This window comes from Carlito syrichta, unplaced genomic scaffold, assembly GCF_000164805.1.
Source record: "Carlito syrichta isolate Samal-C Ts95f unplaced genomic scaffold, Tarsius_syrichta-2.0.1 Scaffold308325, whole genome shotgun sequence".
NCBI classification, from domain to species: Eukaryota; Metazoa; Chordata; class Mammalia; order Primates; family Tarsiidae; genus Carlito; species Carlito syrichta.
In genome coordinates, this window is record NW_007252421.1 from 1 (window position 1) to 13,588 (window position 13,588).

At 49.1% G+C, this 13,588-nt stretch overlaps 1 protein-coding gene and 1 non-coding gene across 2 annotated transcripts; both read right to left on the bottom strand.

Annotated features, from left to right (window-relative positions):
* Window positions 1-4,608: 4,608 nt before the first annotated feature.
* Window positions 4,609-10,361, bottom strand: RPL23 (ribosomal protein L23). Its single transcript, XM_008065426.1, has 5 exons — window positions 10,261-10,361; window positions 9,556-9,639; window positions 9,144-9,272; window positions 4,862-4,975; window positions 4,609-4,747 (listed from the first exon to the last, which is right to left on the bottom strand). The coding sequence occupies exons 1-5, from the start codon at window positions 10,271-10,273 to the stop codon at window positions 4,665-4,667; spliced, it is 423 nt and encodes a 140-aa protein (XP_008063617.1). The 5' UTR covers window positions 10,274-10,361; the 3' UTR covers window positions 4,609-4,664.
* Window positions 10,362-12,408: 2,047 nt separating this feature from the next.
* TRNAC-GCA lies at window positions 12,409-12,480 on the bottom strand. Its single transcript has one exon. It is a non-coding gene; the product is annotated as a tRNA-Cys (tRNA).
* Window positions 12,481-13,588: the final 1,108 nt, after the last annotated feature.

A 13,588-nucleotide genomic window follows, 5' to 3' on the forward strand; every position in this document is an offset into this window, starting at 1 on the left:
TCCTCATCTCTACAATAAAACAAAAATCAGCCAGGTGTGGTAGGGCCCGCCAGTGGTTCCAGCTACTCGGAAGGCTGAGGCGGAAGGATCGCCGGAGCCCCGCAGGTCGAGGCTGCGCTGTCCGGGAGCGGCCGCTGCACTCCAGTCTGGGTGACAGAGTGAAACTCCAACTCAATTAAATAAATAAATAAATAAATAAATAAATAAATAAATAAATAAATAAAAAAAACAAAAAAGGCCGGGCGAGGTGGCTCACGCCTATAATTCCAGCACTTTGGGAGGTCAAGGTGAAAAGAGTGCCTGAGCCATGGGTTTGAGACCAACCTGGGTAACCTGGAGAGACCTTATCTCTACAATAAAAAACAAAAACAAAAAAAGCCAGGCTCAGTGGCTCAGCCTGTAATCCCCCGCCTTTGGGAGGCTGAGGTGAGTGGATTGACTGAGCCCGCGGGTTCGAGACCCGCCTGGGCAGCGAGACCTCATCTCTACAATAAATAAAAAAAATCAGCCGGGCGTAGTAGCGCGCGCCTGTAATTCCGGCTACTCGGAAGGCTGAGGCGGAAGGATCACCGGAGTCCAGCCGGTCGAGGCTGCGGTGGCCTGGAGTGGCCACTGCACTCCAGTCTGGGCGACAGAGTGAGACTCCAACTCAAAAAAAAAAAAAAAAATTAGCCGGGCATGGTGGCATATGCCTGCAGTTCCAGCTACTTGGAAGGCTGAGGCAGAAGGAACGCCGGAGCCCAGCAGGTCAAGACTGTGCTAGCCAGGAGCGTGCCACTGCCCTCCAGCCTGGATGACAGAGTGGGACTCTAATTCAAAACAAAATAAATAAATAAATAAAGATAACAAAACAAAAATAAAAACGAATAAAAATGGACCAGGCTTGGTGGCTCACACTAGTAACCCCAGCACTCAGGAGGCAGAGGCAGAAGAATCACTTGAAGCAGGGCTTGGTGCCTCAGCCTGTGATCCCAGCACTTTGGGAGGCTGAGGTGAGTGGATTGCCTGAGCCCGTGGGTTCGAGACCCGCCCGAGCAACTTGGTGAGACCTCATCTCTGCAATAAATAAAAAAATTAGCCGGGCATGGTGGCGCGCGCCTGTATTTCCGGCTTCTTGGAAGGCTGAGGCGGAAAGATCGCCGCAGCCCAGCAGGTTGAGGCTGCGGTGGCCAGGAGCGTGTTACTGCACTCCAGTCTGGGCGACAGAGTGAGACTCCAGCTCAAAAAAAAAAAAAAGAAGAATCACTTGAGCGCAGAGTTCAAAACCAGCCTAGGCAACATAGTGAGACCTCCTCTCTGCAAAAAAATGCAAAACAAAAAGAAAGAAAAAATTACCCAGCTTGGGAGCCATCAAGAGGCTAAGGCAGAAGGATGACTTTAGCCTCCGAGGTCAAGGCTGCAGTGAGGGGATCGGGTGACTGCACTCCAACCTGGGAGACAGAGTGAGTCTTCGTCCCCACCAAAAAATAAAAAAAAGCAGCCGGGCTCAGTGGCTCAGCCTGTAATCCTGCGCCTTTGGGAGGCTGAGGTGAGTGGATTGCCTGAGCCCGCGGGTTCGAGACCCACCTGGGCAGCGAGACCTCATCTCTACAATAAATCAAAAAATCAGCCGGGTGTGGTAGCACATGCCTGTAATTCCGGCTACTCGGAAGGCTGAGGCGGAAGGATCGCTGGAGCCCAGCAGGTCGAGGCTGCTGTGGCTGGGAGCTGCCACTGCACTCCAGTCTGGGTGACAGAGTGAGACTCCAACTCAAAAAAAAATAAAATAAATAAAATAAAATAAAATAAAAAAAGCAGACCAATTTCAGTGGCTCATGCCTGTAACTCCAGTGCTTTGGGAGGCTAAAGTGGAAAGATTACTTAAGGCCAGGAGTTTGGAGGCCAGCCTGTGCAACACAGCAACATTTCCATCTCTGCAAAAAAACAAATACAGTAGGTGGATACGTTTTTGTCCTCTAGCTATTTTTTTTTCCTTTTTGTTTCCACATACAGCATTGAACCCAGCTAATGAACATATATATTAGGATACAGTAAAATGTGAACAATGGTTTTTTCTGGTTATGACATAGGCGATTACTTCCTTCTTTATATATATTTAATTACTATATATTTTTAAAATTTTTAATTTTAGATTCAGGGGTTACACGTGTATTTGTCACATGGACATACTGTGTAGTGGTGGGGACTAGGTCTCAGGTGGCCCATTACCCACATAGTGAACATTGTGCCCCAGAGGTAGTTTCTGAACCCTAACCGCCCTCCCCCTTATTGGTGTCCTCATTGTCTGTTATTTCCATCTTGTGACTGTCTGGCTCCCACAGGAGTAAGAACATGCAGTGTTCAGTGTGATTTCTCCTTCTGAGTCCGTTTACTTAGGATGATCATCTCTAGCTCCATCCATCTTGCAGCAAAGGACATGATTTCATTCTTTTTTATGACTGCCTTTATATCACCTAGATTTAATAACTAGCATTTTAGCACAATTATGACTTTTTTTTTTGAGTTGGAGTCTCACTGTCGCCAAGACTGGAGTGCAGTGGCCGCTCCCGGCCACCGCAGCCTCGACCTGCTGGGCTTTGGCGATCCTTCCGCCTCAGCCTTCCGAGTAGCCGGAATTACAGGCATGCACTACCACACCCGGCTGAGTTTTTGATTTATTGTGGAGATGAGGTCTCTCCAAGTTGCCCAGGCGGGTCTCGAATCCGTGGGCTCAGGCAATCCACTCACCTCAGCCTCCCAAAGGCGCGGGATTACAGGTTGAGCCACCGAGCCCGGCTTTTTTTTTTTTTTTTTGAAGAAGGGGGTTGAAGCCGGGCTCAGTGGCTCAGCCTGTAATCCCGCGCCTTTGGGAGGCTGAGGTGAGCCCCAGTCTCCCAAATAGCTGTAACTATAGACACATGCCACCACATTTGGCTAGTTTTTGCAATTTATTGTAGAGATGAGGTCTTGAACCCATGGGCCCAGGCAATCCATTTGCCTCAGCCTCCCGAAGTGCTGGGATTACAGGCTGATCCACCAAGCCTGACCAGCTCAAAAAAAAAAATTGGCAGATCTTGATGGTCACCCTGTTAGGATCTTAAGGTAGTTAGGTGGCATACTCAGCATATGGGAAATTGAGTGCTTATTTACGTGAATGATTTATTCTTTTGAGTCGGAGTCTCACTGTCGCCCATGCTGGAGAGCAGTGGTACGCTTCTGGCCACCGCAGCCTCAACCTTCCAAGGAGCTGGAACTACAGGCACATGCCACCATGCCTGGCTAATCTTTTGAATTATTGCAGAGATGAGGGCTTACCAAGTTGCCCAGGCTCGTCTCGAACCCGTGGGCTCAGGTGACCCGTTCACTTGAGCCCCCCAAAGTGCTGGGATTATAGATGTGAGCCACTATACCTGGCCTAAAGTTGGTAAATTTCAAATCTACTTTAGTGTGGCATGACGCCCTCAGGCCTACCATTTTAAATAAATCCGCACACTTTTGCCTTATTTTTCCTTATCCCTGGTGGCTGATGCTTCAATATTTACAAGGGGATTTTTTGCCACAAAAAGTCCAGAGTTTATTAAAAATATTGAGCCAAAGCTGGGCTCAGTGGCTCAGCCTGTAATCCTGTGCTTTGGGAGCCTGAGGGTTTGAGACCTGCCTGGGCAACTTGGCAAGACCTCATCTCTACAATAAATCAAAAATTAGCTGGGCGTGGTAGCGCATGCCTGTAGTTCCAGCTCCTTGGAAGGCTGAGGCAGAAGGATCGCCCGAGCCCAGCAGGTCGAGGCTGTGGTGGCCGGCAGCAGCCACTGCACTCCAGTCTGGGTGACAGAGTGAGACTCCCATTATCAAAAAGAAAACCTGCCAAGGTTTACGTCAGTTGTGTTGGCATAGGTGTGTCATCCCCTTCCATCCTCAAAGTAGAACTTGTAATACAAACTATATACAGTCATCCTGTTTGTCAAAACACCTACAGGTACTATTAATCTTCTACCATGAGAACAAATATCCATGGCAATTGCTATGTGTTGGGTCTGGGATCTCCCTACATACCACCTCATCTCCAATGCCTTGGTCACTGCAGGACATCATTCAGCAGGGTAACCTGACATCAAGCACCCTGCCTTGTATTTTTAGGGCTCCAAATCTTTTTTTTTCCAGCAGAAATTAGAAAGTACCAAAGTTCGCAAGCTCAAATGGGCACACACACTTTTTTTTTTTAGTAAAATAGGAATGCATATTTTTTAGTTGGAGTTTCACTGTTGCCCAGGCTGGAGTGTAGTGGTATGCTCATGGCCACCACAGCCTCAACCTGTTGGGCTCAAGTGATCCTTCTGTCACAGCCTTGCAAGAAGTTGAGACCACAGGTGCACACCACCATGTCTGGCTAATTTTGTATAAATTGATTGCAGAGAGGAGGTCTCGCCAAACTGCCCAGGCTGGCCTTGCACCCCAGGCTCAGGCAGTACTTTGCCTCAGCCTCTCAAAGTGCTTGGAATACAGGCATGACCCCACTGAGCCTGACAGGAATGTATTTTTCTTTTAACAGATGCCCAGAAAAAATGTTCATTTCAGAGTGGGGCAGGGTGTGTGTGTCAGGAAGAGTGTAGAAATGAACAGGGAGGAAAGTACTGGGAGAAGGTACTTTTTAATAGTTTTATAAATTTTACAAATACACTGAAGACTCATGCAATGCTGCCAGCATTGGATGCAATCCTGGGCCATAAGTCTGCACACTCCTTTGCAACTGGTCCTGTAATGGCAGAACCTGCAGAAAAAAAGGAGGTAAACACAGTAAGACATCAGTGGACCCTTTGCCTAGACTTCTAGACCAACCACTCAACCTCAGAGAGGCAAGGAACAACATGGACTTATTCCTTACCCTTCATTTCGCCTTTATTGTTGACTATGACGCCTGCATTATCTTCAAAATAAAGGAAGACGCCATCTTTTCTCCGGTATGACTTTCGTTGTCGAATGACCACTGCTGGATGCACTAAGGGGAAAGAAGGACAGTAGTCAGTTACCTGCTGTCCCAGCACCCCACAGAATCAGTTGACACTGGAGAGAATCTACAGGTAAAACTGCCAGAATTTGCTCAATGGTAAAAGTGGTAATGTGTATTCTTTTGGATGACCAGCAACACACCAGGAGGACACCTGCTTAGCACCACCCACGCCTTTTCCCACTTCAGCTACCAAATGGGTACTAGTAAGATCCCAGTATCACAACACTGGAAATGAGACAGCTCACTGTGAGTGCAGAGGCCATGCTCTTTTTTTTGAGCTGGAGTCTCACTCTGTCGCCCAGACTGGAGTGCAGTGGCCACTCCCAGCCACCACAGCCTCGACCTGCGGGGCTCTGGCAATCCTTCTACCTCAGCCTCCCAAGTAGCTGGAACTACAGGCGCATGCTACCATGCCCGGCTAATTTTTCTGATTTATTGTAGTGATGAGGTCTCACCAAGTTGCCCAGACAGGTCTCGAACCCACGGGCTCAGGCAATCCACTCACTTCAACCTCCCAAAGTGCAGGATTATAGGCTGAGCCACTGAGCCCAGCTTGAGGCCACACTCTTAGCCCCTCCTTAGGCAATATTCCACCCAGCAGGTATCAATATTGCCAGGAAAGCATATATCTGGTTCTAACAGTTACTGCTTTCCAGTTTGTTGGAATTAAACAAAGATTTAGGTACTATGGGTTAGGTTTTACTAACACCAGCTTATTTACATGCCAATTTATTAATTAAAGAAAACCTATAACTGCTACTGTGCAAACGTACACAGCCCTTGAAATCCATGGTAAGCCCAGGATCTTGACTGTACACTTTTATGTACACCTGATCACATATACATCTTACCTCAAGCCTTTCTAACCTCCAAACTGCAGGACAAGTGTGTGGTCTTCATAAAGCAAATACTGGAGCTAGCCTAAATATCCCATGGCCTGTGTACACAATGGAATCTTGTGCATCCATTTAAACCGATCTGTATGCCTGTTATTTTCTATATGTAGGTCATTTGGGAAAAGAAAGTTTCCCCGCTGACAAGAAAAAAAAGATACAGGCATTTTTTGCATAGAAATCAGGAAAGGACATACAACAAATTATTAACAACCAGCCGGGCTCGGTGGCTCAGCCTGTAATCCCACGCCTTTGGGAGGCTGAGGTGAGTGGATTGCCTGAGCCCGTGGGTTCGAGACCCACCTGGGCAACTTGGCGAGACCTCATCTCTACAAAAAAAAATCAAAAAATCAGCCGGGCGTAGTAGTGCACACCTGTAGTTCCAGCTACTTGGAAGGCTGAGGTGGAAGGATCACTGGAGCCCAGCAGGTCGAGGCTTCAGTGGGCAGGAGCAGCCACTGCACTCCAGCCTGGGTGACAGAGTGAGACTCCAACTCAAAAATAAAATAAAATAAAAAATAAAATATTAACAACCATCATCTCTTGAAGATCTAAGAGTTAGATAATTGAAATTCATTAATCCAATATTTAATATTTTTGAGACAGGGTGTCTCCTTGTTTTGCCCAGCTATTCACAAGCTTGGCCACAGCACATTACACAGCCTAGATCTCCTGGCTTCAAGTGATCCTCCTACCTCAGCTTCCCATGTAGCAGCATTATAGGCATCAGTCACCACTCCTGGCCCTCTGTTTAACTAGCCTTGACCTTCTGGGCTCAGGCAACCCTCCACCTCATCCACCCAAGTAGCTGGGACTACAGGCAGGTGACACCATGTCCAACTCGTTTTCTGTTTTTAATAGCAAGGAGGTCGTGCTACATTACCCAGGTTGGTCTCAAGCAATTCTTGCACTCCAGGCTCCCAAAGTGTTGCGATTACAGACATGAACCTCTGTGCCCAGCTATGTTTAACTTTTTGATGAGCAATTTCCATTGTTGTAACTAACCCCGAAACCTACCTGTACTAAAATGAAAAAGCCAATTCTCTAGACTCCTGAAATGAAGCATCCCCACACACTAGAATATAATGCCTTGAAGAAAAAAAAAAAAAAAATATATATAATGCCTAAAAAAAGAACGATCTGACAGCCTGTAATCCCGCGCCTTTGGGAGGCTGAGGTGAGTGGACTGCCTGAGCCCGCGGGTTCAAGACCCGCCTGGGCAGCGAGACCTCATCTCTACAATAAATCAAAAAAATCAGCCAGGCATGGTAGCGCATGCTTTTAATTCCGGCTACTCAGAAGGCTGAGGCGGAAGGATCGCCAGAGCCCAGCAGGTGAGGCTGTGGTGGCCGGGAGCAGCCACTGCACTCCAGTCTGGGCGACAGAGTGAGACTCCAACTCAAAAAAAAAAAAAAAAACGAACGATCTGAGTCAGACACACTTGGCATTAACTTGCAGACCCTGAACAAGTTCTTAATCCCTGGAATTCAAATTTTCCTCCTGTAGAATAGAGACATTATATTTCAGCATGAAGCACCAGAAATACAGGACTTTGATAAGGACAGGAATAATGACCTTCCTTGACGCAAGTATCAGACAAAAAACATCCAGGTGAGTAGACAACCCTTGGCCAAGTTAAAGGACATACACAGAGAGGTACCATTCAGTGAGAGCATCTCCTGGTGGACCCCTGTCTACTTACAAGCCACTAAATTCTCAAGTAAGCATCAGGAATACGTAAGGCCACAAATCCACAACTCCAGACTTCCAGTTTGTCCTCTCCCATATTTCTGTTATTTATACAGCGTTAAGTCCCAAGGGAAGGGGATGTATTCACTTAACAGAAACAAGGATCAAGGAAAACTAACAGAATTGGAAATTCACAAGTTTTAAAATCACAGCGAGTTCTCTGGTCTGTGCCACCAGTGACTGAGACCCACAGCACGTCCTCCTGCACGAAGTGATGGCCATTTGCTCTGCTCTTCTCTGACAGATTCCCAGGTCACTGACCAAACTCAGAAGCACTCTGAGCAGAAGGCCAAGCCTGTGCAGTCAATCCTCATTCCACGCAGCACTGATTAGTTGATAGCTCATCACAGAGCTAACCAGCCCTCACGTGGGTATTAAATAAGGTGAACAATATAAGATTCCTGAGGCTAAAAAGTTCAACTACGTTAAAGCCAGACAGGACAAGCTGAAACAGCTCTGAGGCCTCCCCTCTAATTCATACCCTGATAGCCAAATTGGGGGAGCCCAAAACTAAGCAGTGTTTGACTCCTCCAGCCTCACCTTCCAAGCAGCTGAATGTGGGCCACTGCCTCAGGCTACCCGTTTTTCTCTTTTTTTTTTTTTTTGAAGTGAGAAAGCAGAATCTGAGAGGACAGAAAAGCTCCCACAGAGGAAGGGAACCCGAAGGGGTTGCCCCTGTTTTTGTTTCGATCACAAGGAGATTTAGAACCAACCAGGACAAACTTCGGACAGGTCACAACCTAGAGTTCATCAACCTAATCTATGTAAATTACCAGCCTTAAAACACAGGCACCTGGCTTCCACCGCCCTTTCAAATTATTAAAACCAGAAAAGGAGACTCACAGGAGTCTCAGAACTGTGATCTCAGCAGCCAGGCGATTATCAAGTATAATTGTTAAGCACCACAGTGTTAACTTGTAGCCAAGGAATCAGCTACAACCCAAAGACCTGCTCTCATGGAACCTGAAGTGGAAGAGACAACCCTCAATGTCACAAAACAATTTCCACCTGGATTAAGGACTATTTGTTGGGCGACAGTGGAGAGATATCAATAGGAAACAAGCTGAAGATGATGGGTGAGCGCACTCCACATACAGCAAGTGCAGAGTCTGAGGCTGGAAGGTATACAGGTCCTGAACTGGAGTCCAACTACTGAACAGACAAGAGTTATGGACAGCACCCAGCAGCGACCGTGAAGACCAGCAGACGACAATGTGTTTCTCCAGGCATGGGTATGAGAGGTGGGCTACAAGTGTCGGATGAGCTAAGCTAGGCAAGTGGCATTTATCCCGGCCCTCAGCTGACACTGGACGCCAAGGAAGGACTCAAGCAGGCAAGCACCTTGCAGGAGAACTTCACTTCAGATCTTTACCTCATGCTGCCTCTCAAAGGAAGGCAAACTCTAAGAGGCCTTGGGAACTTTATGTAAAGCCAATGTCCCATTTTCCAATAACGGGAGAAGTCCCTCCACTAGCCAGCCACCAGGAGAGAGGGAGGCCTCGGTGTCTACTCACCCTTCTTTCTGAGCTCTGGTTTGCCTTTCTTGACTGTGGCCATCACCATGTCACCCACACCAGCAGCGGGAAGTCTGTTTAGCCGTCCCTTGATCCCCTTCACAGAGATGATATACAGATTTTTGGCTCCTACAAAAAAAAAATCAATAAAAACCAAGTTTTTGGACAGGTGTCAGGCAGTTCCACCAGGATTACATCTTCCAAAGCCCCTCCCCTTCCGTTCACTGCCCAGTGGGTCCACGAACACGCTGTCACACCACCGATTGAAGCAAAACAACACAACATGCTGCCACTTCACCCAAAAGCGGTGTTTTTACTCTGCCCCTTCTTGACGGCTCAATGAGTCACTAGTAAAGGACCCATCAAGTGCTTTTAAAGGGGGAGTGTAGCAGGGTGCAGACGAAGGCCTCACCTGTATTGTCAGCACAGTTGATCACAGCGCCAACCGGAAGACCTAGGGAAATCCGGAATTTCGCACCGGAGGACCCACCACGTCCTGCAGGGAGAAATGGAAGGTAAACAAGATAGAGATCGCTGTCCGGACGTAGTTTGGAGATCCCCTCTCGACGTGAGGGCGGTAATAGTGAGAAATCGGGTGAGAACCGGGTGGCACGGGGCAGGGCGTCAGTGGAGTCCGAGAGAGAGTCGGTCTATACAGTACAGTGAATCGCACCTGCTTTGGAAGATTGTACAATATAGACTGGCTCCCTCTAGGACTCTACTTACAACAAAATCAAGGGGCTTGGACACCCAACGCTCTCTCCGACGTTTACAACACCCAGCTATTCCCCAAGGTTAGAAGACCGCAGAGAACGCCCGAACCTGGGACTCGACTAGTCCTAGTGCAGCCCGGTTACTGCAGCAGCTCTATTCGTGTAGCCATCTCGCCAGCTTCAGTCTAGAATCACGTCGGGACCCTCTCAGGTCAACGCTCCAGGGCCCCCCTCCCCGCGTCACTTTCGGGGACCCTCCCAGTGCTCTCGGGGTGCCCCTCCTCTCCATCTCCGGCCGGGAGGAGAGCAAAGCGCCCTAGCTTCGCAGGGTCGCTGCTCCCGACAAGGCCGGTAGCCACCGCACGACAGATGGCGAAGGATCCCCCCAAGGCCAAAAACCTCACCTCGCTTCGACATCTTGGACGCCGGAAAGAGACAAAAAGGAAGTAGGCACAGGGGCTACTGGGATATGGACTTTGATGCCCCGCCCACCGCGCACGTGACCGGGGCTTGTTAAACCCGCCTCTTCCGCCCGAGGGCGCTGTTAGATAGCGTCATAAATCCACGGCGTCGGTTTGAGTCGTCGCGCGGGTCGAGCAGTGGAGAGGCGGAAGCGGATGGCGCTCGGCTCCTCCTCTCTGCGAGCTCGAAAGCAGTTGGGGACACGGACACGTTTAGATCATTTGCCCACCGCCTCTTTTGAGCACGTAGTAGGTGACAGGCACGTCTCTGGACACCAGAGAATAAGAAGTAATTAAAATATGGTTTGTGGCCGGGCGCGGTGGCTCACCTCTGAAATCCCAGCACTTTGGGAGGCAGAGGCGAGAGGATTGCCTGAGTTTAGGGGTTCCAGACCCGCCTGGGCAACTTGGCGAGACCTCGTCTCTACAATAAATCAAACACATTAGCCAGGCGTGGTGACCGGCACCTGTAGTTCCAGCTACTTGGAAGGCTGAGGCGGAAGGACCACCTGAACCCAGCAAGTCGAGGCTGCGGTGGCCGTGAGCGTGCCCCTGCGCTCCAGTCTGGGTGACAGTGTGAGACTCCGACTCAAAAAACAAAACAAATAGGATGGGGCTGGGCGCAGTGGCTCCTTCACCTCAACACCTGTGATCCCAGGACTTTGGGAGGCCAAGGCGGGAGGATCGCTTGAGCCCAGGCATGTGAGGCCGGTCTGGGCAACATAGGAAGACCTCGTCTGAACAACAAAAAAATATTGCCAGCTGTGGTGTTGCAAGCCTGTAGTCCCAGTTACGCAGGAGGTTTAGGCAGAAGGATCGAGGCTACAGTGAGCCAGTGATGGTGCCACTGCACTCCAGCTTGGGTGACAGAGTGAGACCCTCACACAACACAACAACAAAAAATGGAATGGGAGCTGGGTGAGGTATTGTGCGCCTGTAATCCAAGCTACTCAGGAGGCTGAGGTGGGAGGATCACTGGAAGTCCGGAGTTGAGGGCCACAGTGTGCTGTGATCATGCTTGGCCACCTCACTCCAACCCGGCAACCAATGAAACGGTTCCTCTCATGGCCATCATCGTCCTCATTTTTTTTAGACTAGAAAATATGGTTTATTTAAAAAGTAAATTAGAAGCCGGGCTCGGTGGCTCAGCCTGTAATCCCGTGCCTTGGGAGGCTGAGGTGAGTGGATTGCCTGAGCCCGCGGGTTCGTGACCCGCCTGGGCAACTTGGCGAGACCTCATCTCAACAAAAAATCAAAAATCAGCCGGGCGTGGTAGCACGCGCCTGTAATTCCGGCTACTCGGAAGGCTGAGGCGGAAGGATCGCCGGAGCCCAGCGAGTCGAGGCTGCGGTGCCCGCGAGCGGCCACTGCACTCCAGTCTGGGCGACAGAGTGAGACTCCAACTCAAAAAAATAAATAAATAAAAATAAAAATAAAAACTAAATTAGAGAGAGAGGAGATTCAACTCCCCAAGGTGGGGGAGGGGACCAAAACTTAAGAAAATATGACCTCGTCATACCTCAAAGAGTATATGGCCACACCATAGCTCAGCAGGCAATGGCCCACCGTCCCCATTTTGGTTGATGGTGACATCATCATCCAGTTACTCAGGCCTAAAGCCTTGGAGACATTTAGCTCCTCCATCCCTCCCTTCCTTTCTTTTTCCCTCTTTTTTTTTTTTATTTATCGTAGAGAGTTCTCACCAAGTTGCCCGGGCGGTTCTTGTACTCATAGGCTTGGGCAATCCACTCGCCTTGGCCTCCCAAAGTACTGGGATTACAGGCTGAGCCACTGAGCCCGGCAAGTCTTAGTATTTTTAATGCTCCCTTGCAGCCATGAATTGTGTTAGTATTATCATGAAAAACATTATCTGCTCTGCGCAGAACAGGGCTCAGGGAGGTCCAAGTTTGCCCTGATCACCTTCCACAGTAATTTCCTTGTTTGCATGTTGAATTGAGTACTGGAAGATGACAATCCACAAAGGTGGGGAAGAAGGTGACACACAATGCATTGCTTTCTGTATTCTCAGGACACACACCACGGAATACTCCATGAACTTTACCATTTCCTGCCATCTTAAAAGGGAGGCCTAGGGGGCACCCGGATTTGAACCGGGGACCTCTTGATCTGCAGTCAAATGCTCTACCCCTGAGCTATACCCCCTCTGCTGGAGAAAGGGAGATTGCAGCTTAAATGTAGCCTTACTGACCAGCCACTGCTTCCCAGTGCTTGACAGCAGTTTGATGCCTGTTTTGATGAGAACCCAGAGGAGCTTACAAAAGCAACATGGACCCCAAAAAGAAGGGAGAAGTCCAAGTCCTCTCTGACCGAGGCTTCACAGTCCCTCTCGCCCCTCACGACAGTCTTTTCGACCTCTTGCATCCGGCAATTCTTCAAGTCTGATTCCCATCCTCCCTACCTCCTGACTGCATTGACTTCCCAGCCCCGCGTTTGCACACAGAGGAAGTGCCTCCCTTGTCCTTCCCAAAACCATCTCTGCTCCTGGCCAGACGTGCCCTCGCGTCTCCATTCCCCCAGCATCTTCAGTCACTTTCACCCTGGCTCATGCAAACTTCAACAGGTTTCCCTGGACAGGAAAACCCTTCCTTCTGCTGTGTTCGCCTGCCCTCTTCCTCCTTCTCACTGCCAATTTTTTCTTTCTTTCTTTCTTTCTTTTTTTTTGAGTCGGAGTCTCACTCTGTCGCCCAGACTGGAGTGCAGTGGCCGCTCCCGGCCACCGCAGCCTCGACCCGCTGGGCTCCAGCGATCCTTCCGCCTCAGCCTTCCGAGTAGCCGGAATTACAAGCAAGCACTACCACGCCCGGCTAATTTTTTATTTATTATAGAGATGAAGTCTCGCCAAGCTGCCCAGGCGGGTCTGGAACCCGTGGGCTCAGGCAGTCCACTCACCTCAGCCTCCCAAAGGCGCGGGATTACAGGCTGAGCCACCGAGCCCGGCTTTTTTTTTTTTTTTTCTTTTAAAGATGCGGGATACAATTCAGGATTAGGTATATAAATGGTCATCGTACAAGTGGGCCTCCCTTTGGTCCCCACTTTTCCTGGTTTGAAATAGGTGCCCTTATTGATGTTGTGTGTTCCTCCTCCCCTGGCAGTATCCTGCTACTGCCAATTCCTTTCTTATAGTATTATAGTAAATGTTCAGGATCTGCTTATGAGCAAGAACGTGTGGTGCTCTGGTCTTTGTATTTGTGATAGATCACTGAGCATGATAGACTCTAAATCCATCCAAGTTGCTGCAAAGTCCATATAT